At 41.2% G+C, this 26,922-nt stretch overlaps 1 protein-coding gene across 1 annotated transcript in view; it reads right to left on the bottom strand.

Annotated features, from left to right (window-relative positions):
* The window catches only part of EPHA1 (EPH receptor A1), a 1,081,817-nt gene that overhangs the window by 776,579 nt on the left and 278,316 nt on the right, over positions 1-26,922 (bottom strand). The window contains exon 4 of the mRNA XM_044079196.1: positions 12,503-12,658. Within this exon, the coding sequence (XP_043935131.1) occupies positions 12,503-12,658 (156 nt within the window). The remainder of the gene's footprint in view (positions 1-12,502; positions 12,659-26,922) is intronic.

Below are 26,922 nucleotides of genomic sequence, written 5' to 3' on the forward strand. Positions count from 1 at the left end.
GTGTGAGTGAGGTTGTGTGAGTGTGGGTGTGTGAGTGAGTGTGGGTGTGTGAGTGTGTGAATGTGTATGTATGGATATATGAATATATGAAAATCCATTTTAGGCTACTTAGGTTCATGGGTTCATAGGTTCATGGGTTCATAGGCTGGTACTAGGCTATCAGCCCTAGGGCCTATACAAGCCTAGCCATAACAATTCCCTGAATATTTCTTCCCACAATATTTACTCCCCTGGACCTAGTGTCTAGCAGGACGACTCGCATGATCCCCGGGGTGAATTTCCTATCTCCCATCCAATCATCAAGGTACCTTTTGAAGAGGACCAAGGAGGTGCTCTGCTTGACGTGTACTGGCAGTCTATTCCAGAGTATGGGGAGTCTCTGGGTCAGGAACCTATCCCTCCAGCATGTTTTGTTCATTGTGATAACAAGGTTTAGATCCCTGGAGCGTGTGGCTCTGAGGGATTGGGATTTCTTTAAGTGGAGCATGCCCAACAGCTCAGGGTTTGACATGGCCTTGTATGTTAAGCAGAGATCGCCTCTGAGTAGACAATATGCCACAGAGTACAGATGGAGTTTTTTTAGATGGCCAGCATAGGGTAACTGCTTTAGGCCTGTGGATCTTTTAGTGAGGTATTTCTGCAGCCTTTCCAGCTGTTGCAGATGTCTTGTGAGGTGGGCGTTGTACTCTTATAATGGGTCTAATGAGGAATGAGTACAGTGGGACAATGACCTCCTTTTTTCTGGATGAAAAGCCCTTAGTGATGAGGTGTGCCACAATCCTGACTGTTGTGGCGATGTGATTATCAAAGGTGAGACCACTGTCCACCTGTGTCCCTAAGTCTCTCATCACACTTTCGGTGTTTAGTGTACTGCCACCTATGTCTTACTTATCTGGCTGACCAGTGGACCGATGATGCTGGTACCATAAAAGGATAGTCAACTGTATGGCGAGAAAGATCTGAAAATGGTGTCTGAAGATGCACCACCTATACCAACAAAATCCTTGTGTACTGGTGGGAGGGACTCAGTAAAGCCCATGGTAGGGAAGGAAAGCTCTGAAAATTAGAATAGCCAGTTGGGCAAGAATCCCAAAAGTCAGGACTGTAACAATAAATAATGTAATAAACATCTACTGCTAAGCCAGCAGTTGTTGGAGGGGGACATTACTTTCCTGGGGAGTCCACTCTACTTAGAGCCAAAAGAGGTACACTTTTTAAAAGTACCATTCACCAGCATTCATTCAGACTGGGAAACAGGGCAAGGAGACAAGCAGGTGACAACGTTTGATGAATATCTGGACAAATGTTCCAATAGGCAAACATTCTGATGGTACAGTACCATATGTATGCACTATTACATGCAGTCAGGCATGAAGACAGTCGTGTGCAGTAGGTTGGGGGGAAACACAGCCAGTGCCCATTCCACCAGTGAAGGCAGGTGTTGCAGGTACCTTATGAAAACACAAGAGGCTAAATCAAAGTCACAGCTGTCAGAGGATACTGGACTTTTATGGCAAGGAGTCCAGGGGAAAAATGTTTATAGTAGTAGGGCTCACCTAACTTGAGCCACAGGTGTCAAAAGGTACTAGACTTTGATGGGGAGGAACATGGGGAAAATGGTTTATAGCAGTAAACCAGCATCTGAGATATCATGACAAAAATATTACACTTCCATTAGAAGGGGAACTGGATAGAGAAAGAGACAGTGTGTGTGTGTGTGTGGGGGGGGGGGGGGGACAAGCAGGAAGCTCTCAGATCCCACCTTACAGAACTTCAGGAAGGTAACCCAAAGAGTCGCCTGACTTTCAACAGCAGGAGGAGAACATTTACTGGGACAAGGAGTTACTGTACAAGAAAAGCAATCCTGAAGAAGGGTATAGGGAACATTAATTCAGTAGTTTGTAGTCCCAAAGGCCTACTGATAGGTAGAAAGTTGATCACCCAGAGAATTACTGGAGCAAGCACGTACTGTGAACACCATGTAGCACCTCTGAGAACAGAGAGTTGGATGTTCATGTGAATGTGCATGTCCCTTCCCTAGCCAGCCAGCTATCCCAACTTAGTCAGTCACCTAGTGAGAAGGAAAAGTAAGCTGCTTTACAAGACATGTACATTGGCCAAGTCCCTGCCACTGAGGTCACTCTGCAGTGAGAATATGTGGACCAGTTGTACTATCCATACAAAACCAAATCAGCCAAAGGGGTCTTGCCTAGTCCATGGATGCCGGACTCCCCACCCCTGTGGAATGCAAACGTAGACTGGATTGCAGGTAGATGAGCCATCAGGACAAGGTTCTGCAGGGGTTGTGGAGGAGGAAAAGGGTTGATATACAACAGCCCATGAGTACACAGCTGGAGAAAAGGAAATGGTGTCTATTCCTGTTCATCAAAATAAACTGCAAAGAGCATGGCAGGAACCTTTCATTGTGAAAAAGATAAATAACATTAATTATGTGGAGGATTAGCAAAGTACAAGGCAAAATACTTACTCTTCTGTGTCAATATGATGGAGCCCTACCACAACAGATACTCTTGTACTTTGAATTTGCAGTGGCTTACAATGGTAATTTGAGAGGGATCATAGTATATGCAGTAGATTACAATAGGAATCTGTGAGGGATCTGGTGGAGTATCTCCTCAGTGAGACCTGAACTGACACTCCAGTAGATCGGTATACTACCATAGCTGCCATCCAAAGCAGTACTGTGTAAGCATGGAGACAGGCTCTTTGCTTAGCTAAGATACACCCAGCTTCAGAACGGTTTACTATCAAAATTGTGAACCGAACTCTGTTGACTGCACTTTGTTCAAACACGGAAATTCAAAAACGGCAATGTCAAACATCAAAAGCCAAACTAGGAACGGGTTTTAACATGAGTCGAGATACAGGCTTGATGTTTGACATTGTCGTGTTCGAACAAAGTGCAGTCGACGGAGTTCAGTTAGAAATTTTGATAGTAAACCTTCCAGAACAGCATGTACACACAGGACCCAGAGGAACTGTATGAAATGTTAAATCTGCTAATAATTCAGAAATGCAACAGTGCCTGGGATTTCCTACTAGGACTGGAGCAAAAAAAAAAATTTCAGTTTCACTTTTCTGTAGTCCACATAGAAACTAAACAGTCACTCAGACAAATGTGTATATCATCCAAAGACAAACAAAGCTTTGGAACAACTAGGTGGGAAAGTATCTACTATTCACTTAAGGGTTACTGGCAGATACCCTTTGCATGTGCAGTGAGAGAGGTTAGCTTTTCTCATGCCTTTTGGGTTGTTTAAGCTCAAAATAATTGTTTCTTAATAAAAAATGCTCCAGTTAGCTTTCTAGAGGCTCGTGGATCAAAACTTAGCAGAAGCCAGAAACTATACTTTTGATTGCATAGTTGGAATCACTATGTTTCATCAGTCCTGAATAGAACTTGTGCAGCATGTCAGAGAGGTGCCAACCTATTAAAAAAAAAAGGTTGACTACCAAGACAAACAAATGCCAAGAAGGAATGGATATGTGTTTAACCTTCTGCACTGGGTCGGTGGTGGCAAAATTCAGCTACAGCTCTCCAAAGTGCAGGGTATCCAAGCATGGCCTACACCATCTACTAAAAAGCCAGTAAGTTCATTCCTCAGGACAGCAGGTATTATGTGAGGTTTGCACCTCCCCATGTTGACTTCCCTGGGTAAGCTAGCAAAAAACCACTCACTCTAATCCTTCCCTATCCACATCTTCCAGCAGATGATTTGCCAAATGAACTTTGGTCAGCTGGGTAGTACCTGGAGCTTTGTCCATCTCAGTATCGGTTTCTTGACTATGCAAACCTCTATTGTCAGAAGAAAAAATTCAAGCGAGTCACATCTGCCTCAGGTGATGAAAAACTTCCTTTATTAACTGCTAACCAGATTACAGCAGCATGTTGGCCAAGATGATCTCAATCTGATCATCTTGGTTACTGACATCAACTTTTATACTTTCCTGTTACTAGCTAAAATAGCTTTTGTTACATTTCTAACAATTGACAGTTGGCTATGAAAAACATCTAGGATCACAATTTACCTCAGGAAAGAATGTTTTACCTCAAAACCACAGCTAGTGTAGAATGTTTACCTCAAAACCACAGTTAGTGTAGAACGTTTACCTCAAAACCACAGTGGTAGTGGAATTTTCCAGAGCCTGCCTCAGTAAATTAACTCTTATTCAGAAGTATAGAAAACAGATGTTATTCAAGTTCATAAGCAAACTACATCTATCATAGATAAAGCCCATCTTTAATAAACATGGTTCAATGACCTTTTCTTACCAACACTTCAGCAAATAGCATATTCATTTTGCTAGATGGGAGAAAGAGACAAATAATAATAATGTGTTTTAAAACTTTTTCTCTTAACACTATACAACTTAAAGCCCAATGCTCCTTGGAAAATACTGAACTAGGACACATTACGATGTTTTATTTGGAAAGTACCTTGTTGAGACCCCTCCCCTGTACAGTATGTAAGGCCAAAAACAAGGAAGCATCAAGTTCAACTCAAGCTACAAGAAAATTCAAACTCAAGATATAGGAATCCTGTATGGGATTCACATAGTGAGAGTCTTAACTCAGGTTTACTACTACTCTGCCTGCTACAGAGCCATTTATTGGATTATCCTGTAAATGTGAACAAGCAGACAGAGCTCAGTTTTATTACACTGCCGCTAGGGATTCTGCAAATTGTTTTTGACATGGAAAGCTACATCTTCAGGGAAAAGTAGTTGCAATCTAGTTTAGCTGGTAATGTTCATTGTATGTCACCTGTCTATTTAAAACCTTTACTTTAATTTCCTTTTGAAAGAATATGTCTTTACATATTTACCTTTCAAGTGAAATGTTTTATTTTCTTTGAAGTCACCCAGCAGTGTAAACATGGTCTTTAGACGATTGTCACTGTTAAAGTGACATCTCAACCCCAAGTGCATTTACATGCTTGTAGTCAATGTTTCTTAACATGAGGATAACTATGATGAACTGGTGTTGAACCAATTGTGGGTACCCCGCACTGAAGAGTTACCATTCAAGTTATGATTACCTTTCAAATATTCATAGATTGGATTATTTTAAGAGTAAACACTAATTTGTGTTCTTGGTTTGCCAAAGTAATTTGGTTGGTGGCAATATACTGTAGACTGGGGGAAGAGAAGGTAGGTACTAAAGGAGTTATCATTTACCCTCCTTTCTGGAAAGTGTGTGTGTGTGTGTGTGTGTGTGTGTGTGTGTGTGTCTGTATGTATGTATGTATGTATGTGTGTGTGTGTGTGTGTGTGTGTAAGTAAAATATTGTTTCCCAAGTTTGAGCTACTGGCAGCAAGACTGCACTGCAAGGCAACAGGGTGACTTTAAGGTGGGTGAAATCTGGGACATCTTACTTGGGTGCATCAAACATTCACTATTACCCAAAGTAAGAGTGCACATATAGCATATGTACTGATAAGCAAATGAAAGCCCTCATGTACTATATGACTTGCAGTGGTGTGGATCGAGAGGCCATAGCTCTGTTCACATCATACATTTGGTGCCATCGGTGGGGATTTAAAATCTCATCACATATTTTTGATGAAATTTGTAGGATTCAAGCCCCATACTACTTCCCTTTGTCATACACACGAAGACAAATCAGTATAAAACAAGAAACTACTACCCATACACACATGCTAAGACTGCATATCTCAAATCTTGTGCTTGGAAGTGGGGTTATCTGCTTTCTAAAATACATTTAAAGGCTACAGAATGCAACACTATGTAGTAATGGAAGCTATCCCCTTCTACAAATGATGATGTTTTTGGGATTAAATGCAGTCCTCAAAAATGATGCAGAGTTTACAGGAAACTTCATATTAGGAGAGGCTTGAAGAGTTTATGTTTAGCGTTCAAGAAATAAAAAGCAGAAGAGGCGTGCAACAGAAAAGTACAGTTTTGTACCTACCATAAATGTAGATGTCCGATAGATATGCAACTGCAGTCAAAACATATGGGTTGTCCTGCCTCAGGCAGCCCTCGGTCGGCAGGATTCCAAAGTCTGGTTCCGACGTCGGCTGATGTCGGATTTCTCTCCGACATCAGAGCGGCCGGAGTACATAAGCATCAGCCGATGCCATTTTCTTCAGTGCTTCTTGCCCCAGATGCCAGGTGCCCTCCAAGGAAGGCTATAATCAAATTGGAAGACAAAAACAGGATTCCAGACAAATAAGTAAGCAATAAACAGATACACCATAACAGATATCCCCAGCTAAGAGAAACAAGGATAGGAGTGGACCCTAGGCATAGAGGGGTATGGAGGGAGGGAAAATCCGACTGCAGTTGCATATCTATTGGACATCTACATTTATGCTAGGTACAAAACTGTACTATGTCCTTCAAGAATGCAACTGTAGTCATAACATATGGGTTGAATACCATAGCTTAGCTGGGGGAGGAGGAATGCTCTAGGAAAGAGATGGTGTGGCAATCAAACCCTGCAGGACTGGCCTGCTCTGGATCTGGAATATAAAGGGAGATTGTAGTGTTTGGAGAATGTATGCACGGAGCTCCATGTAGCAGCTTCTAGAATGTCTTTTGTAGGCACCCCTCTTAAGAATGCTGTAGAGGTGGCTGTAGCTCTGGTGGAGTGTGGTCTGACATTGGCTGGAACATTCTTCCCATGGAAGGAGTAACAAAATCTGATGCAATGTCCAATCCATTTTGAAATAGTCTGTTTGGAAATTGCCTTCCCTTGTACTCCAGGGTAAGCTACAAAAGCTGATCAGACTTCCTACTGGTCTTGGTTCTGTCCAGGTAGTAGCGAAGTTGTCTGTGAATGTCCAAGGTATGTAACAGTCTTTCCCCTTTGCTCTCAGGATTGGGGAAAAAAGTAGGCAGGTGAATAGCTTGATTTAAAGAAACCCTAGATACCACCTTTGGCATAAAAGAAGGGTTGGTTCTTAAGGAGACCCTGTCTCGGTGAAAGATTATGAACGGTGGTGTTGCCATTAGGTCCTGTAGTTCCGAAACCCTTCTTGCTGAGGTGATTGCCAACAGGAAAGCTGTCTTCCATGATAAAAATTGTAAGTCCACTGACGCTACTGGCTCAAAGGGAGGTAGAGTCAGTTTTTCTAGGACAAAGTTGAGGTACCAAGCTGGCACTGGAGCCTTTCTTGGTGGCTTAATGTTCTTGATTCCCCTGAGGAATTGCCTTAACAAAGGATGTGAAAACACAGGCGGATCAGTGTTATATCTAGCTGAGATAGCTGAAGCATGTATCTTTATGGAGGAATATGAGAGTCCATTCTGTAGCATATCTGCCAAATATTCCAGGATGAGTGGGATATTCAATAATGATGCATCATGTCCCTTGCTGGTATTCCAAATGCTGAATCTTTTCCATTTTGCTAAGTAAACCTTTCTGGTGGATGGTCTTCGAGCTTCTGTTAATATCCGCTGAACTTCCTTGGAGAGAGATAGATTGAGGTTATTCATGGGATCTCCCAGGCTGTTAGCTGCAGTGTCTGAAGGTTTGGATGCACTGTTTTGAAGTTGTGTTGAGTCAAAAGTAGGGGCCATTGGGGAAGGGCCCACCTTTTGTTGTGACATATGCTCCGTAGTAGTGGGTACCAGTGTTGTCTTGGCCAGTCTGGAGCTATTAGGATCCCCTTGGGCCTCTCTGCTTTGATCTTTAGTAATACTGTGGTCATCAGTGGCAGAGGTGGGAATGCATAGATTTTTAGAAAGTTCCAGCTGAATGAAAGAGCATCTATTTTCCAAGCTTGTGGATGGTATGTCCTTGAACAGAATTTTTGTAGATGATGGTTGAGGTGGGAGGCAAATAGATCTACTTCTGGCCTGCCCCATGTCGAGGTGAGTTGTGTGAAGATTTTGGATGTAACCTCCACTTTCGTGTGGATCTATGAAATTCCTGCTTAGGCTGTCCGCCAGCACATTGTCTTTGCCTGAAACAAACTGGGATTGCAACTGTATGTTTAGGCTCAGTGATTTTTCCCAAAGATTCATCGTCAGTCTGCAAAGGGGGTAGGAATGGGTGCCCCCTTGCTTGTTTATGTACCACATCACAGTGGTGTTGTCTGTCCGTATAAGTAGATGGCCTTGCTGAAGTTGTTGTCGAAAGGCCTCGATGGCATGCATTACTGCCAGCATTTCCTTTTGGTTTATATGCAGATGTGTTTCCTTTGGAGACCATTGTCTTTGTATACATGTGCGCCCCCCATCCAAGGTCTGAGGCATCTGTGGTCATGGTCTGTGTTATCTGAGGTTTTTTGAATGACATACCTGTGTTTGCCTGGCTTACCGAGGCCCACCATAGGAATTCCTTTTGTAGGCATGGAATGAGCGGTATGATTGTCTCTAGGTTGTTGCTGTGCTGAGACCATAGGCTTTTTAGGTACCATTGAAGCTTTCTCATGTGTAGTCTTGCTAATGGAACCAGGAGAATGCAGGATGCCATGTAACTCAGGGCCTGTAGGAATCCCCTTGCAGTCATCTGGGTGAGTTTTTCCAAACCTTTGAAATAATGAGTTAACTTCTCTTGCTTGTCTTCTGTCAGGTAAGCCATTTGAGAGGCTGTGTCTAGATTGGCTCCTAAGAAGGTTATTTGCTGGGATGGCTGAAGTCTTGACTTTTGGAAGTTGACTGTGTATCCCAGAGCCTGTAGCAAATGTATGACATAGTTCAAGTTTTTTGTCGAAATCAATTTGTCGTCCGTTTGTATGAGGCAGTCGTCCAGGTATGGGTAAATTTGGATCCCCTGGAGCCTGCAATGAGCAATTACTGAAGCCAGGCATTTTGTAAATACTCTGGGCGCAGTAGATAAGCCAAATGGCAATGGTGAGAATTGATAATGCTCTGGCCCTGCAAGAAATCTGAGGTATCTTCTGCAGCTGTGTCTGATAGGGACATGCAGGTATGCCTCCTTGAGGTCCAGAGTAATCAGCCAAGACCCCTTGCCCAGCATGGGAAGGAGTTGCTGTAGAGTCAGCATTTTGAACTTTGGTACTATGAGAAAAGTGTTTAATGCGGACAAATCCAGTATTGGTCTCCATTGAGTTTCTTTTCTTGGAACAAGGAACAGTCTTGAGTAAAACCCCTGGCCTTGTTCTTGTTGTGGAACTTTTTCTATTGCTTTGATCTGAGCAAGCAGAGAAATTTGCTTGATAGCCTCTGCCCTCTGGTTTTGTGGTAGGTTTGGCATGCCTTGTTTTCTTGGTAAGGTATGAAAGTGGAACCTGTAACCTTGGTCTATAATGTCCAAAATCCATTTGTCCTTTGTCAATCTGTGCCAATTGTCTGAAAACAGAGATAATTTTCCACCCAAGGGAGCTTCTATTTGCTCCTTGGTCAGTGGAAGTAGAGGAAAGTCATTGAGATTGTCCCTGTGGGGCAGGGGAGACCCCTGTGTCACTTCTTTGGTTTGCTGGTTGCAATTGTCGTCCCCTGTAAGAACCTCTGTATTGTCCTCTTCCTCGGCCACGCCTGTTTTTACCCCTTTGAAATCTTTCAGGATTACGAAAGGACCAGTTTTTAGAAGGCCAATTCCTGCTGAATCTGGGTGGCTGAACCTGGAGGAAATCTTTGACCGTCTGAACTGATTTTGCTTTTTCCTCGATGAACTTTAACACATCTTTAGCATTAGTACCAAAAAGCTTGTTCTTTTCCAAAGGTGCATCAAGAAGTTTTGCCTTTACATGATCTGGTAGAGGTTGTTCTTTTAACCATGCATGTCTACAAATGACCGCCCCTGTCATAGCTGCCCTACATGAAGCTTCCAATGCATCATATCCACACTGCAGAAAGTGATTGCTGACTTGCTGAGAATTATGTACAGCTTCCTGCAAAGACTTCCTGTCTAAAGGTTCAGGAGAGGCCAATGTTTTCTGTAAATCATCTAACAGGTAATAATCCTGATATTGAAACATATGAAAGAGGCAATTCAGAGCTCTCATAGATAAAGTAGTGGAGGTGTAAACCTTTTTCCCCCATCTCTCTAATGACCTAGCTTCCCTGTTGGAAGGCAAGGGATTTTTGGAGGTGGATGCTGAAACCCCTACCCTTGGGTCCCTGAGAAATAGTTTCTAAATCAACAGCATGGGCCCTAAAGAAATGAGAATGTGTTTCTGGGACCCTATAATATCTGTCTGGCTTGGCTGGGGCAGGAGGAAGAGTATCCGGGGTGACACTGGAGTCAGAGTATAGGTCATACAAAACATCAAGCACAGGAGGTATAGCCAGGGGCCTGTGTTGGGGCTTTTTAAGGAAGGTTCGAAGGCGCTTTCTGGAATCAGAATATCCCTGGCCTTGCCACTTAAAATGTTCCCTCATGGTATGCAGAACTTCCCCAAAAGAAATATCCTCAGGAGGGGAGGCCGAGGGGATGGAATCCTCTGCATCCGAGTCCTCATAGGTCTGGAAGGGCTCTTCCTGGCCATCAGGAGTGAACAGAGTCCTCAGAATCTTCATCTGAAGGGATAGGGTCAGAGGGTTCAACCCGGGGCCTCTTGTCAGGAGGAGGCTGGGATCCTCTCTCAGGATGGGCCTGTGAACCTCTAATCATGGAAATTAAGTCTGCGGCCATAGTCATGATTTGTGTTTCAGGAGTAGGCTGAGGTAAGGCCTTAACAGTAAGGTGCTTGGTCTTGCTGGCTGCCTTAGCGTGTGTAGGCCTTAACAGACATGGCCACAGGAGGCCTAGCAGCCCCACGTGCAGGAGTGACCTTATCTACAGCAATGGTCTCGGGCATTTACTTGGTTTCAGTATCCGGAGGAAAATCTATAACTGGCGTCGGTGTGGCCTCCGGTATCGGAGGTGTCGGTGTCTTCGATTCGGAGCGGTGAAATAACCGTCTCAGGGGAACCGGAGCGGTAGGTTTTGGCGTGGAGTCGGTGGAAGACGCGGGCCAAGGATGTCAGTCCCGGTCTTTTCGTTTCTTAGGAGTCTGCGATGTCGGAAGTTCCGACGGCATTGTATAAGCAAATTTATCGCCGAAAAAGTCTTCAGCGAACTCCGCCCAGCGCCTAAGAGTGCGCTTATTGAAGTGAGCACAGGCGACACAGGCCGAGACGTCGTGGTCTGGGCCAACACAAGGAAGACAGTAAGAGTGGAAATCCTTATCAGGTATTTGTTTACCACAAGACAGACAATTGTTAACTTTTTCAGTAATTTCTGACATCGGCTGAGGCAAGAAAGGTCCCCAATGGGGTAGCTTTTGATGACTTCGGATTCGAAGAATACAGGAGCTGACCGACCGGCACTTGCGAACTGCTTCTGCTTCGGGCACCGCACGGCAAGAAAGACTGAAGAAAATGACGTCGGCTGATGCTTATATACTCCAGCCGCTCTGACTTCGGAGAGAAATGCGACATCAGCCGACGTCGGACCCAGACTTTGGAATGCGGCCGACCGAGGGCTGCCTGAGGCAGGACAACCCATATGTTATGACTGCAGTTGCATTCTTGAAGGACATCCTTAAGTATCTCAAAGGAATCTATAAAGTCTAAATAATTAATGAGTTCAAAATTAGAATATCTGAATAATAAGATGAAATTTCAAGATGCAAGGAAAATATATGAAAAAGCATTGCTTTACTTACAGAGTAATGGACAATTCAAACAGCATTTCTCTAAGTAATTGGGTCAAAAATGCAACAAATTCACGGATGAATGTGACAAAACACAAGGCTGTTCTTGAAAGGGATAGTCATAGAAGGAAAAATACTGGATATGCGAGATTTCAACTTGCCCACTAAGCAGGGAATGGCTGTACCAAAAAGGCCATACAGCCTTATATGCTACTTAAAACCTACATTACTGATTTCTCACTATGCCTGTCCTTCCCTAGATTAATTCCCCTAACATGTTTTTACAGATAAGTGCTTTCTCTGTCAGAGGGTTGTAGTCTTTTGTTGCTGCTGAGCAGACTGTTATCCTTCCTGTATACCCCTCATGATTCCATGGTGATGCAGAGGTAGCGTTGTTGCCTCACAGCAAGAGGTTCTCCCGTTCGATTCTCGGCTTGGGTTGGGAGTGCCTTCTGTGTGGAGTCTGCATGTCCTCCCCGCGGTTGAGTGGGCATTCGAAAGATATGCATTGAATGGGTATGCCTTCGTTGAAGGTTGGGCGTCGGGCTGGCAACTCGACACCATAAAAAAAAAACAACTGCCGATCATTAGCGGACCGCAGTTCAGCTGTGGTGACCCCTAACCGGGAAAAGCGGAAAGACAAACAACAGCATACAAGACCACTGCTGAACTGATTCTGCTGCTCCAGTCTGAGTATCCGATGCACTTCTGTTTAAATTCCAGTGCGAGTCTTTTTACTATTGGGAAAGAGGAAGTTCTCCTGACCCATGTAATCCAACACTGCAGATCAGTTTTAATGACACATATCGGTTGTACATCTAAACTATTCATAATGGTAAATAGCACCACAGCAAGTGTCAGACAAATGCCAAAACTCAACTTCAACACAGATATAATTTGCTATACTTACTAGTACAGGCTAATGAATGCTGGTCAGATGGTGCTCGGTAGAAGCCATCTTTACATGGACAAAAAGTGGAACCTTCGTTTTCAGATCGGCTATTGGCAGGGCACATCGTGCAGTTGACAGTTTCTAGAGAGTCTTTGTAGTATCCCAGCTGGCAGGCTAAAATGAAAAACATTTCAGTTTAAACAAGAAATTAAATGTTGAATAAATACATTCTGAAATACAATCAAATGGTATACTGAAACAAGAATCCAGTTTAGTATTGCCACATGAAGATCCATGAAAACCTGATTCAATTCTGAAATTACACAGCTGGGAAAGAACTAATAAAACCAACATTAAGTTGTAAAATATATATACTATCTGACCACCATGTGATAAGGACATAATTAAAAGAGAAATGGGAAGGGGGGGGGGTTGAATCCCACCTCTTCCAACCAGCTATGAAATCGCTGTGAGGAACAGAAGGGAGATTGCATCCAGATGCTATTACTACTAAAATTTTTTTTTCTGTAGATAGGGGATATGGCGTCTGGAATCCACTCCACTGACCACCAGTAAATTTACCTTTAATCTGAAATACAATGGCCATCAAAGGCATGGTCTTGAGTCCCACTACTGGTACTATAAAAACTGCAAGAAGAGTCTTCACTGGATATTTGAAATGACCCTTAAGGATATACCAGTGTTCCAGCTACATGGCATCCGAATGTCCATTACATTTTAAGTCTTTATGGGCACATTCAGGCCAAGAAAGCCAACCCCCACTAACTGCACAGAAGCATACTTCAGTCTTTTTTGACCTCTTCAGTACAATACAAGTTGATTGTTTGACTATACTTTTAGAAACACAGAGCTTAATTTTTTTTTAGAATGGAGCGGTGCATCTAGGACGCCCACTATACATATCAGGGGAATGTCCAAATGTGGGCATTGTTCCCAGTGCCCCTCTATTTTAGAAGGTGAATATATATGGTTAAATGGGGTGGGTACTATCAAGTGCCCCAGGAAATGTAATTTTGAAACAAAAATGGTGGTCTACTTGGCCTTATGCTTGATGTGCAGGTCATTTTGTATAGGTAAAACTGAAAGACAGAATATATGAACAGTTAAGAGAAATAAAAAAAAACAAGAACAGAAGAACACATTATGGAGATGCATTCAAAAAATGAAGGGCATAAACTTGTTTTCTTTTTATTGTAAATGTCCTTGAGTGGCAACTAAAAACTAATGCCACTAGTCCAAAGGGGCTTAATGACTAGATTTCTATTAGTAGTCTTCTGAAGTTAAAATCACTTACCGGTTAGGAATATTGCCATGGACGGTGTAGGCATTATTTTTTTTTTCATTTTTTCAGCTATGTTATTTCTTCACATTTGTACTTTGTTTATAACTCAAATGTATGAATTTTGGTTTTTCCCTATTTTTTTAATTAACTTGATTGATGAGTTTTCGGGGGGGGGTGTTACTAACACTATTGAAACTTGGTGTGTATGTGTGCATCTTTTAACTCTGACATCCCGTGCATGTTGTGGGACGAAAGCAATTGTGGATTATTAAACAAGTTTTTGTTTTTAACCTGTGGTCATTGGTGGTTTCTTCATATTATACAGGGATTACTTTTTGAGTTCATTTCTGTGGTGGTGACACAAGCTCCTGGCTTTTGTTGTTTAAAGACAACAGTGCTTTTAGCATTTAGTTTCAGCCTGTTTTCTCAGCACCAGCTATTAATATGCATTAGTTCATGTCACAGCTCCTGCATATCTGAAGGGGATACAAGTATGCTACCCAGTTTATAATCATCTGCAAACTTGGTTAACCACATAACCCAGTTTTTGAATAGATTTGGAGATCAGATGAGTACATGCTGAACAGCAGAGGAGGTCCTACCACAAATCCCAGAAGGATCCCACTGGTTCATGCTCTCCGAGGACATGCCTGCCACCGTCACAGTGTGGGTTCTGTCCAGACAATTCCTTACCTATCTAACTACATAAGAATCAGCCGGAAGCGCATTTACCTTGATTATGTTAGTATGTGGTAAAGTATCAAATGCCTTGGCAAGCTTAAGGTATGCTGTTTAGAATGTGCAGTGTCATTGGAATTGGTTAACAGTTTACATGTGTTCTTCAAACTTGTAGAAAGCAATGTGAATATATTCTGTGAGGTCATGAAAAAGTAAGGAGAAAGAAAACCACAGCCATGTGCTACCAGGACTGTATAGCGATGCAGACAGAACTGTTTGCATTCTTTGCATGAAGGCAGACTCATTAAAGGAGGTTGTTAAGCTCTTGCAATAACATCCATTGCTATCACTGCTCTTTAAAGCTTTATGGAAAGGATATAAAAAGAATGGTTATAACAGTGTACATTTTGGGGACCTAGCAGGGTTACCTCTTATTTACAGATATTCAGTCCTTTTGGCTTCATCTCACACAATGACACTACATATCCTCAGACTTGCATGATTCAATGATGAGGATGAAATGGATAGAAAAGGGATAATCATTTCCAAGGCCAATCTCATGGAAAAGTGCTGGATTGCTCTGTTCACGGAGAGTTGCGGAGGATGACAGTCAACCTTTGCAAGTTTAAAGTACCATGGCTACTGTTTAAGAATGATGGAAAAAGGGAAAGCAGCAGCAGATTCAGGCAGTGACCATAATCTTGGTAGGTGCTAACTGTTCAGCAGTGAAAGCTCCCTGACGAAACAAACATTCATTTTAAAATGTTATCGAATATAATTCCTATCCTCATCTATGGTACAGTGCCAAGAGAAGTGGTCACTGAACAAACTCAGAGGCATGAGCTATGGAAATTATGTTTCTTAGCAGGGTCAGTCTGCTTACTTGCAGTGATAAGATGGAGAGTACTATAACTTATAAAAACCTCGAGATCAGTACCTCTGCACATGCAGACTAAGAAAAAACAAATAATCTTATAGTTATGATCCATATGGACTTGTCTTAGGCATGACATAATGGGACAAGGCCCCAGGGCAGACATAGAACATGATGAAAGGACTGCATTCACTCATGCGGTTTAGTAGTGCTTACAGATTTCCCAAGGATAATTTGAAATCCATAACTGGAAAAACACAAGTTTGGTCTGATCTGCTTAGCCTGATGCCACTGCAGCCTCCACCAAAGGAAAATGGAGGAAAGTAAAGTGGAGTGTTCTGATTAAATACAGCCATATTCAAATTGAGAGCAATACTTGCACAAACAGAAAAACTGTCAGTTCCCTGAAACCAGGGACTAATTTATATCCCACAGAAACTTAGCAAACTGTCAGTGAATTTTGCATGGAGTGAAGGACAACAGCCCAGCCCCCTCAAAAAAAAAAAATATCCTATGGCAATCATAAATCACAGACTTCCTTAATGAATGCCTGTCTTACCCGCCTTCCTTCCCCCCACACTTAAAAAAAAATTGTATGGGGTTATGTGCAAATACAAAGAAAGAGAGAGAAATACACTGATGAAATTTCCACAAATGAAATACAACACTGATGAAATTTCCACAAATGAAATACAACAACTGGTAAGGTACAGATGGGCTTCTGCCTTTTTATACTATGCAAAGATCCAGAAACACGAAATGCAGGACCAGTCTTTTTAACCAACAAACATTTACTAATATTTTTAGACAAAAGCTCTTATAGGCAGCGGTGGTGCATCAGTTAGCGTTGTCGCCTCACAACAGGTTCTCGCATTCGATTCTCGGCTGGAGCACCTTCTGTGTAGAGTCTGCATGTCCTCCCCATGGTCGAGTGACATTAAAGACATGCGGGTAGGTGCATACATGAATGGGTGTGCCTTCTTTGAAGGTTAGGCGTCGGGCTGGCAACTCTGCACCGTAAAAATCCACTGCCAATCATTAGCAGACCAGAGTTCCACTTTGGCGACCCCTAACCGGGAAAAGCCAAAAGAAGAAAATGAAGACGATGAAAGCTCTTGTGTACATTAAGACTTCTTCAGATACATTAAGCTAACTAACCACATGATTTAAATATCCCAGGCTGACATCACATGACTACACTGTTCGTTAAATATAATTTATTAAAGGCACAACCCCCATTAAAATATAAAAATCAAAAATTTATATGAAGACCATCAAACTTACCAATACATAGCCATCCTAAAAATAAATTGAATATAATAAATTAACGCTTCATCTTATTATTTATCTGGAATAAGCTTTTAACTTTAGCAGGAAGTAATAGAGGACATTTCATTTAACCCTGGAAAACTTACACAAAGTTTGAATTCTAATTCGGTTTTTCTATTTTCTAGCCCCCAGAAGTGAGAGAGGTATTTTATTTTTAATAGCAAATGTGTTTCCTCATGGTACTTATACACTAGGTACCTGGATTACATAGGTTCATAGGAGGTTACAAGGCTACTGGCCCTTGGGCCTTTATAAGCCTAGCTATGTTATACCCTTGTTCCCTTAATGGCCAAGTTGTATGGCCTATATTTGCATTTTTATTGTATGGAGGGATGAAGGTGGAAAAATCCCTGAGTTTTTTGAATATATTAATAGCTTTACTGTAATAGTGGGAAGGAAAAAAAACTTATTTCAATGTTATGATATCAACGAATAAAACCAATAAGAGCATGATTTCTGAAATTTACAGAAAACCAACATTAACTACTGTCTTTTTTTGCACTAAGAAATGACAATTCATAAAGGACAGTTTGTCCATGCAGCCTGTATAGTTTCCCTTTAAGATGAATTTATGAAATAATGTGGAATGTTGAAGAATGTGTTTCTTAGTAGGGGATATCCAGATGTAATTTATTTAACAATTTAATGGATGAAGTTATGTAAAGGAATGGTTATTACATTCCAGTTTTGAAGGGGGAGATTGAGAATGACAAACAGAATAAGATGGGCAATGAGGTTGCCAATAAAATTTTGGAGAAGATACCTCAAAGGAACATATTTGACTAAAGTTAACTTATTATTACTCAAGAGTTATTCCTTGAATAGTGAACTAATTAGGATGGTTATAAATAAAAATTGGAATCTTGTGAATGCTACTATAAGGTAAGAAATAAACCAATGTTGAAGTCTCAAAATATTTTTGACTCTACTAGTGGAAATAATTATGATAAACATTTTATGTCCAAATGCGGGTGCTATTAATATTATAAATGTATGTATTTAGGTGGCATGTTTACTATTAAAACTAATAGTTTTAAAGTTACATGAAGATATAATTGTAATACACAGGGTGTAGTATATATGGCTTTATGTCCAGAATATCATGGATTTTGTGTGTAAAAAATTGAGCGGAGATTAAGGGAGAAGGTTTATGAACATATATATGACATTAAAAAAGGTAAAACAATAACTGCATTGTATACATTATGGATTTTTCCCAATCATGAATTTAAGTTTTGTATTTTGGAAAAAATAAATAATCTGAGGGGAGGCCCCTGGAATCTTACATTAGAGAAAAAAGAACAGCTATGACAGATAAGGCTGAATGCAAGAAATTTTCCAGGGTTACAGAAAATGTCTACAATTACCTACCTGTTAAAAGCTTATTCCAGATGAATATTTTTTTAAGATGAAGAGCTAATTTATTACATTTAAATTTATCTTTAGGATGGGTATGGATTGATAAAATATATATCAAAACCATCAAAGTTATTTTGATTTTTATACTTAAATGGGGATTGTGCCTTTAATAAATTGTATTTAACAAACATTGTAGTTATGTGATGTCAGCCTGGAATATTTAAATTGGGTGGTTTGCTAGTTTAATGTATCTGAAGAAGTCTTAATATTTTCAGGCAAAAGTGCTTATATACATTACTAAACTGTTGTTGGTGAAGGAGACTGGTCTTGTGTTTTGTGTTTCTGGAGTTTTGCAGTTTGTGTTTACAGTTAAATTACTATGCAAAGATCATATATTTCTCACTCTACCATCTACATAACCTTTGCAACTCCAAACAGGTTGCTTACATTGCAGAAACAAGCAAAATTAAAACATACACCACCATAACCCAAACCCAAAAACCCTAAAGACTTGAGACCATTTTCAATCCTACCCACCCTGGTAAAAATCTTTGAAAAACTAGTGTTCAACCAAATTATAGAGAATACCCAAAAATACGTCTTCTTTCCATACCAACACAGATTCTTAGCTTGCCATGGTACATTTACTACCCTGTGCACCCTCATCAATGACATCAGAACATGGACAAGAGACTTCTAACAAGTGCTGCCTTTAAATGGTCTGATAAAGGCCTTTCACTTGGTGGGCCATCAACTTTTGTTAAACCTTCCTTACCTCAGCTGGAATTAGCCAAGACTCTCTTCCATGGTTCGAAACAAAGATCTATCTTCCCCCACCTCTACTTTTCTTAATATTTATTAATTACTTACCCATGGAACACCTGAGTTCACAGTCATTCTACACACAGATGGCATGGTCATCTACATATCAAAATCTTCCCTCTCCATCATCAAAACAGAACTTTACAACTGTTGCCTATTCTCTAACCGGCTACTCAAAAATAAACATCTACTTAATACAAAGAACACAAAAACATATGATCTTTGCTACCCAGCAAAATAAGTTCACACAATCATCACCAAACGATCCATTCAACTTATCAACCACATACCCTTAGAAATAACTCACGTCAACTGTATACCTGACTTAACCAGAACCTAAAACTGTATACCTGACTTAACCAGAACCTAAAACTTAAAATCAAGTCTCTACCACTAAATCAAAAGCCCAGCTCAATACTTTTGTTCTCTAAAAAGATCCCACATTTCCTCTCCACTAATACCACAGCAGCCAAAGGGAAGGGAAATCTGATGTCTTAAAGTAGAATATGGCCCCCAATCAGAGCCAATGCTTCAAAAAATCCCGACCTCTTTCCAAACCACAGCTAACAATATATGCATGTTCATCACCCTGACACCCAAAAGAGATATTCTCTGAAATATTCTTCCAAAGGTAAAATGGTTTTCAGTTAAACAAAGCTGCACTCCATTCCTAGCATCTCTTAACCATAAAAACTTAAATCTACAGACCTTCCATTTTTTCCAACAGATTTACTAAAAGATACAGAGCTATAAACTAAGATCAGAAGCCCACAAAACCTCCTCCTTTACTTATCTCTAAGAACAGATTTCATGGTGCCGACCAAACTTTCTCAACACTAGCCTCTTGCATATTAGAATCCTTCCCATCCACTCAAACAATTATCCCCCTTCCTATAAAGCCTTTTGTACCAAACTTAAAAACAAATGAACTGAATTATGAAGCCCTCTGTGAGGTCTATACAACAAACAGCATGACTTAAACCCAACCGTCCATCTACGCTTTCATCTTCTTTATGCCATAACTTCTACTTTATACACAGTCTTCCCCTACCCCCATTCAATAAATACACACACACACACACACACACACACACACACACACACACACACACACACACACACCCCTTTCACCCTACCTTAAGTTTTCCTTTCTTCTACCTAACCACTTCTCTTGTACACTAAATTATTTATACTGTATATATTCAATATTTAGTACATATGCTGCATTCTACTTTTTCTTTCAGTTTAAACACTGATCATGGTTGCATATAAATAAACACACACACAGATATAATACACAATTTTATACATATTACACAAACAGACACATATATACAGAGAAACGTACATTTTTTATAGCACTGACAACTTGTTTGTAAAACATTTATTCATCATCATGCATGCATCTGTCTAAAACGGTCAACTTTATCATCTTTTGTCTATTGAAGTCTCCTGGGCTGAGCCTGACAATGGTCCATTTGGACCAGTGTTCAATCAAGTTAACAAAGGAAAATATAGTTACATGAAGTCACCCGATAACGTGCTAAGTGCACACACTGCAAAAATGTACAAAGATTATCCACTGTATATCTTTTGGTAAACATAACCATATCGTGATGGGAATATCACCGAACCATTTACCAAACAGTGTTTAAAAGTTACTGCACCTGCATTGTACTATATGTAGCACCTTCATTAAGTCTGAGGTAATGTGCAAGTCCTATGTAGTTGTACAGAACTGAATAACATTTTACTTACTAAACCAACAAAAACATTTATTTAGCTTATGAATTTGTTAGCTGGATAAGCCTTCCGGACGCAAATGTCCCTTTTTCAAGGGTGACCCGGGAGCACTGTCTGGTTAAGTGACTTTCTCAGAGTCACAGTGTAGTCAAATTGAGGTGGAAGAAATCAAATGTTGTACCCTTTGGTTACTGTAAGCAACTCATTAAACAGTTCAGATCCTATTACCTATGACCACAACATGCCACATTTCTCTAGTAGTAGTACTAAACAAATATACTGCAGTGATAGAAGTAACACTGTGTAAACTGGATGTTCACACAATACATCACAGCAAAACTGTATTGGACCAGCACCGCAATAAAGTAGCAATATTGTGACCAACTTACATAGGTTCATACTAGGCTATCTGCCCAAGGGCATTTATAAGAGCCACCCCTTTAGTTTGGAGGATACTATGCCCATTATTTTGCTGTGCCTCTGTCAAGCAGTGACACTGAGATAATCCCTGGGGTATATCTGCGATCTCCCATCCATTGGTCAAGATTTCTCTTGAACAAGGCCAGTGCTCTGCCTCACATGTACCGGGATTTTGTTCCACAGCATAGGAGTCTCTGGGTGATGAATCTGTCCCTCCAGCACTCCTATTAATAACCGTGTCAAGGTTTAAGTCTTGTAGTTCTGAGGGATCTAGATTTTTTGAGGTGAAGCATGTTCATCAATTCTGGGTTGGACATGGCCTTGTATGTCAGGCACAGGTCACCTCTGAGCAGGCAGGTAGCGACGGTACTGAATAGAGCTGAAGTTCCTTCAGTCGGGCAGCATAGGACATATTTTTGAGACCCTTTATCCTTTTGGTGAGGAACTTTTGGGGCCTTTCCAGTTACTGCAGGTGTATGGGGCATTGTACTCAATCATTGGTCTGATGAGTGATGAGTACAGGGGATGATGACTTCCCTTGATCTAGATGTGAATCCCTTCATGATCAGGTGGGCAATGTAGAAGGTCTTCCTAACTACTTTGGCAACGTGAGTGTCAAATGAAAGGTTACTGTCAACCTGGGTACACAGATCCCTGATAACCTCTTCTGTGCTTAGTGGGTTATATGGTAGCTAGTAACCTTGTTTTTCCCGGCGGTATGACTATGCATTTTTTGGCGTTTAACTTTAGGCCATGGCTCTGGCACCAGTTATCCGTTTCTATAAGACCCTTCTGAAGGATATCAGTGTCAGATGTGTTCTCAACATCTGAGTGAAGTGCAGGATCTCAATTACTAGCAGGCTAATACTGTAAAACTATTTCACAATTTCTACACAGATGCACTAAAGTAAATGAAGGAGGAAAAATGACTTGGAGAGGATGTACTGATCATCACACAAAAATGGAGAAAAAAGTACTTTGAAATACTACGACATTACACATTCTTAAAATTTTCAAAAGTGGCAAGTCACAATTTTAAGGTGAATTTTGGGGGAAATAAATAAGTGCAGCGTATCCTCCTCAGAATACTGGTCCTAAATCTGCCTCATGCTGTATCACCAGAGTTTAAAGTCAATTATGATTGTCCATCATTGATTGTAGTGTATAAAGGAAATGTAAATAAGACCATTGTGTTTCAATGTCCTAAAATAGGAAAGACAACCTCGAAGGAGGAGATTACTTCCAGCCAAACATCTTTTCCCAACAGGCCAAAAACATTTCTCCACACCAATCAATTAACATAATTTTAAAGTAGAGAATGTGAGCAGATCTTATTTCAAATGTAAATTCCTCCTCCTGCATACCCTAGTGTGAAAAAAGTCTCGACCCAGCTTAGAATTCATAACCCTCAAATGCAGTATCAACTGGTCATTTCTTTTTATCATGCGCTCCAGAATAGTAATATCTAGTGTACCTCTCAGCGACTCATTCTGAAGACATTTAAAAAGCCATGCTGATACCAACAGAAAGCAGAACTGCAAGTGAACAAGCATTTCTCAGATAATAAAAGAATGTCATTTGGTCTTGATAAATATGCAAAAGCAACCTTTAAAGCTTGAAAGCTGTGACACCAAGAATATATCAGGTTCTTTTATATCACAATCCTATCACAGACTGAGCAGGAGGGAGTGTATAAATATTTGGGAACTGATGAAGGATCAGCAATAAAACATGAACAAATGCGAATAGAATTTAGTGAGGAATATTTTAGAAGACTAAAATTAACACTGAAAACAGCCCTGGCATATAGGATCAAAGTCCAGGTTATAAACCGATCTGCCCTTCCTGTTCTTACAATTTTTGTTTGATTGACCGTCCCCAAAAGGTAATAGATCAGTTAGACAGGAAAACAAGTAAAACGCTTCATGCTTATCAAATGATTTATAAAAATCAGTGTAAACCAAGATTATATATTACCCATTTTAAAGGAAATATGGGCCTCCTCGAAACTGATCACATGTACAGATCTGCATTCTTAGGACTGCATACATCTACTAACCTCACAAGACCAAAACATTGAAAGTTTTAAAACATGAGGAGAACAAGTCTACGATGACTTCCAAGCTTAGCTTAGCAGAAGCATAATCAGTGTCAAGTAGGAATGGAAATCTAATCTACAAAACAAAGAAAGAATTTTAGGTGAAGGATCAGGTGAGAAGGCAAGAAATGTGGAAAATGCATAAATATACTTGCAAGTACAGAAAACTCCTAGAACAACTTCATGTTGATCAGGATCTAATGCAGGAATGGTTAAGTAGAGGTGAATTTAAACCAAAAGACAAAAGGTTAATATTGGCTGCCCAGGATAGTGGACTACATACACATTAGTTTACAAAGTCCTTTGAACATGTTGGAGAAACATACAAATGCATGTTTTGTAAAACAGAATTGGAAACAGTCACATATCTTGTTGCTGGGTGTGACACTCTAATGGCAGAAGGCTTGTGTACTAAAAGGCATAATAATGTGGCAAGACTGTTGCACTGGGGATTGTGCAAACATTATAATACTGAAGTAGCTGCGAAAAGTAAAGTTGTGTACACTTACCATAAATGTAGATGTTTGAGTGTATTCACTGTTGCAGTCATCACACTTGGGTTATCTGCCTGCAGGTAACCCTCAGTCAGCCCGAATACCAGAGACTTAGTATTTCTGCTTTGGATTCTGTCGCTCCAGGACTGATGTCAGGTAGTCAGGGGTATAAAAACAGGCAGCTGACACTATTACATCAGTTTTTCTTGCCCCAAATGTCAGGAGCTCCCAATAGGGAGCTAGGCTATGGCTGGGGCAAACACCACCAGTAAAAAGTAAATACCAATACCCCTGAAAAGGGTGGGGGGGTTAGTAAAAGGCATAGAGAGTTTAGAGAGAGAAAGAGAGAGAAAACCTGGGGGCTGAAGGAAGGGAAACCAGGACTGCAACTGTGAATACACTTGAACATCTACATTTATGGTAAGTGTACACAACTGTACTATGTTCTTCATGTTTCACTGTTGCAGTCATCACTGAAGAAGGGTGGAGGCAGTCAAGAAGAGGAAGGGCTGGCTAGAATGCCTTGCAAGACTGCTGTTGCAAAACCTGCCCTGGATTTTGAAAAGATAGGCAGGTGGTAATGCTTGGTGAAGGTGTGTTCAGAACTCCAGTTAGCAGCTTCCAGGATGTCCCTGGAAGGGACTCACTCGAGGAATGCTGTAGAGGTAGAAGTTGCCCTAGTGGAATGTGTTCTGACCCCCTGAGGGGTAGGTTCCCCATGGTGCTTGTAGCAGAAATGGATGCAATGTGCTATTCATTTTGAAACAGTTTGATTTCAAATGGCCTTGCCTTCTGCCCCTGTTGCAAAGCTGACTAGTAACTGGTCAGATTTTCTGAAGGGCTTAGTCCTATCAAGGTAGAATCTGAGCTGTCTGTGCACGTCCAAAGAGTGCAGGATCCTTTCCTCTTTACTTTGAGGATTAGGGAAGAAGGTAAGCAAATGGATAGATTGGTTGAGAGCTACACTGGACACCACTTTAGGCATAAAGGAAGGGTTAGTCCTGAGGGAGCCCCTGTCAGCATGGAAAATAATGAAGGTTTCCACAGCCATAAGTGCTTGTAGCTCAGACACTCTTCTAGCTGAATTGATGGCCAGAAGCAATGCTGTTTTCCAAGAGAGGAATTTTAACTCTACTGATGCTGCAGGCTCAAAGGGGGGTAGCGTGAGTTTTTCAGTAAAATGTTAAGGTCCCAAGCCAGGGTGGGTGCTCTTCTTGGTGGCCTTAAGTTGTTTGCCCCTCTCAGGAACTGTTTGATAAGAGGGTGAGAAAAAAGAGAGTTGGCTCAGTGTTTAAGGAGCCAAAATGGCAGAGGCATGAATCTTAATGGAGGAGAAGGATAGGCCTCTGTGGAGTAGATCTGCTAGGTAATACAGGATTTGAGGCACAGAGGGCAGAGTTGTGCCCTCTCTTTAGATTGAATCCAGGAGCAGTACCTTTTCCAGTTATCAGCATAGGATTTCCTTGTACTGGGTCTTCTGGCTTCAAGGATGACGTCCAGCACCTGTTTGCTTAGGCTGGTTACTGGGGGAGAAATCAAGGAATAAGCCAGGCTGCAAGATTTAGGGTTTGCAGTTTCGAATGCATGATCTGTCCTCCCTGCTGAGAGAGCAGGGTTGGGTTCTGGTGTAGGTACCAGGGTGGAACAGAGGACAGGCTGCCCAGGAGTGGGCACCAGTGTTGGCGTGGCCAGTCCGGGGCAATTAGAATTGTCCTTGGCTTGTCCTGTCTTATCTTGAGCAATACTCTTGAGAGGAGGGGCAGAGAAGGAAAGGCATAAATTGAGAGATTTACCCACTGGAAGGATAGGGCATCCACTTTCCAGACCCTGCTGTGAGGTGTCCTGGTGCAGAATCTTCTGAGCTGGTGATTGTAGGGGGAGGCAAAGACATCCACCTCTGGTGTCCCCATTTCTGAATCAGAAGGTTTAAGGTGCATAGCTCTAGTTACCAACCGTGTGGGTCTAGGAGATTTCTGCTTAAAGCGTCTGCCAGTGAGTTATGTTTGCCTATCAGGAATTGAGCTTGCAGATCTACCTACATGTCCAAGACCATGTTCCACAGGGCCATGGCTAGCCTGCAGAGTGGGTCCCCCCTGCTTGCTGATGTACCACATAACTGTGGCATTGTCTGTTTTTATTAGCAGGTGTCCTGGTGAGAGTAGGGATCTGAAAGCTGTCAGTGCATACTGCACAACTAGCATCTCTTTCTGGTTGATGTGCAGATGCATTTGACTTGGGCTCCAGTGGACCTGAATGCACTTGCCATCCATGTGTGCCTTCACCCCAGGCATAGTCTGATGCATCTGTGGTTAGGGTCTGGGTGGCGTGGGGTTGGGTAAAGGGCAGTCCCTTGTTGTGGATGCATGCCGTTGCCCACCAAAGAAACTCTGTCCTTAGACAGGGTATTATAGGAATGACAGTTTCCAGGTCCTAAGAATGCTGGCACCTGTAGAATATGAACAGTCAAAGCATGTGTTTGAGAGAATTGAGTATGTGATAGTCTGTATGTATTAAAATGTATTATGTACTGTGAACTTTGAATGAACTGTGAGCAATGAGAAAATGCTGAAAAACAAGAGTCTGCCTGAAAGCAGGAAATGTGCCTTTTATGGAAATGCATCAGATTTTCTTTCTTTACCCAGAGATATGATGATGTGAACTGTCTGATGTTTACGGGAAAACCTAGGATTGGTTAATTGCCCTGTATAATGGTCTAATTGGTTAATTTCTCTATTTTTGTATTGTCAGCAATATCACCAGTATATAAGCTTGTTTATTCCTTTGTTCTGGGAGTCTCCCTGGTGCTTTCCATGAGGCTCCTGCACGTGTGTACTGTAGATAATAAAAACCACTGAAAGAAAGAGAGAAAGAACTGTATTTGTCTTCATTCTTAAAGTATTCTGAAACGTAACAATTGGTGCCGTTTACTCGGATCGGAATTGGGAACAAGCTGCAGCAGTCAGGAAGTGGAAGAAATACTGCTAATGAAAGGGCCCATAACAGATTTTTCTGTTTTTGCAGTGTTTCTTTCATCTCTCTGTCTGCTTGAATTAAAGATTTGAAAAAAAAAAAAAAATTTTTTTTATGCAGAGCAAAAGATATCATTTCTCTCATTCAGTTGTTTTAAGGTAAGTGGCATGCATTTCTTCTTTGCTATTAGCTGTGCAGTATGAGAGTGGGGTAATACGGAAATACTGGCGTCATAAGTATGAAAGGAGGAATGATAGTGGGGTAAAAAGACGTTTATATAACGCCTTAGCTACACCTGTGTTAAACAAGTATAGCTTATTGAGTGAAAATGGGAGCGAGTGTGGGAAA

This window comes from Protopterus annectens, chromosome 8.part0 (assembly GCF_019279795.1).
Source record: "Protopterus annectens isolate FY-2018-M chromosome 8.part0, PAN1.0, whole genome shotgun sequence".
Lineage (NCBI taxonomy): Eukaryota > Metazoa > Chordata > Ceratodontiformes > Protopteridae > Protopterus > Protopterus annectens.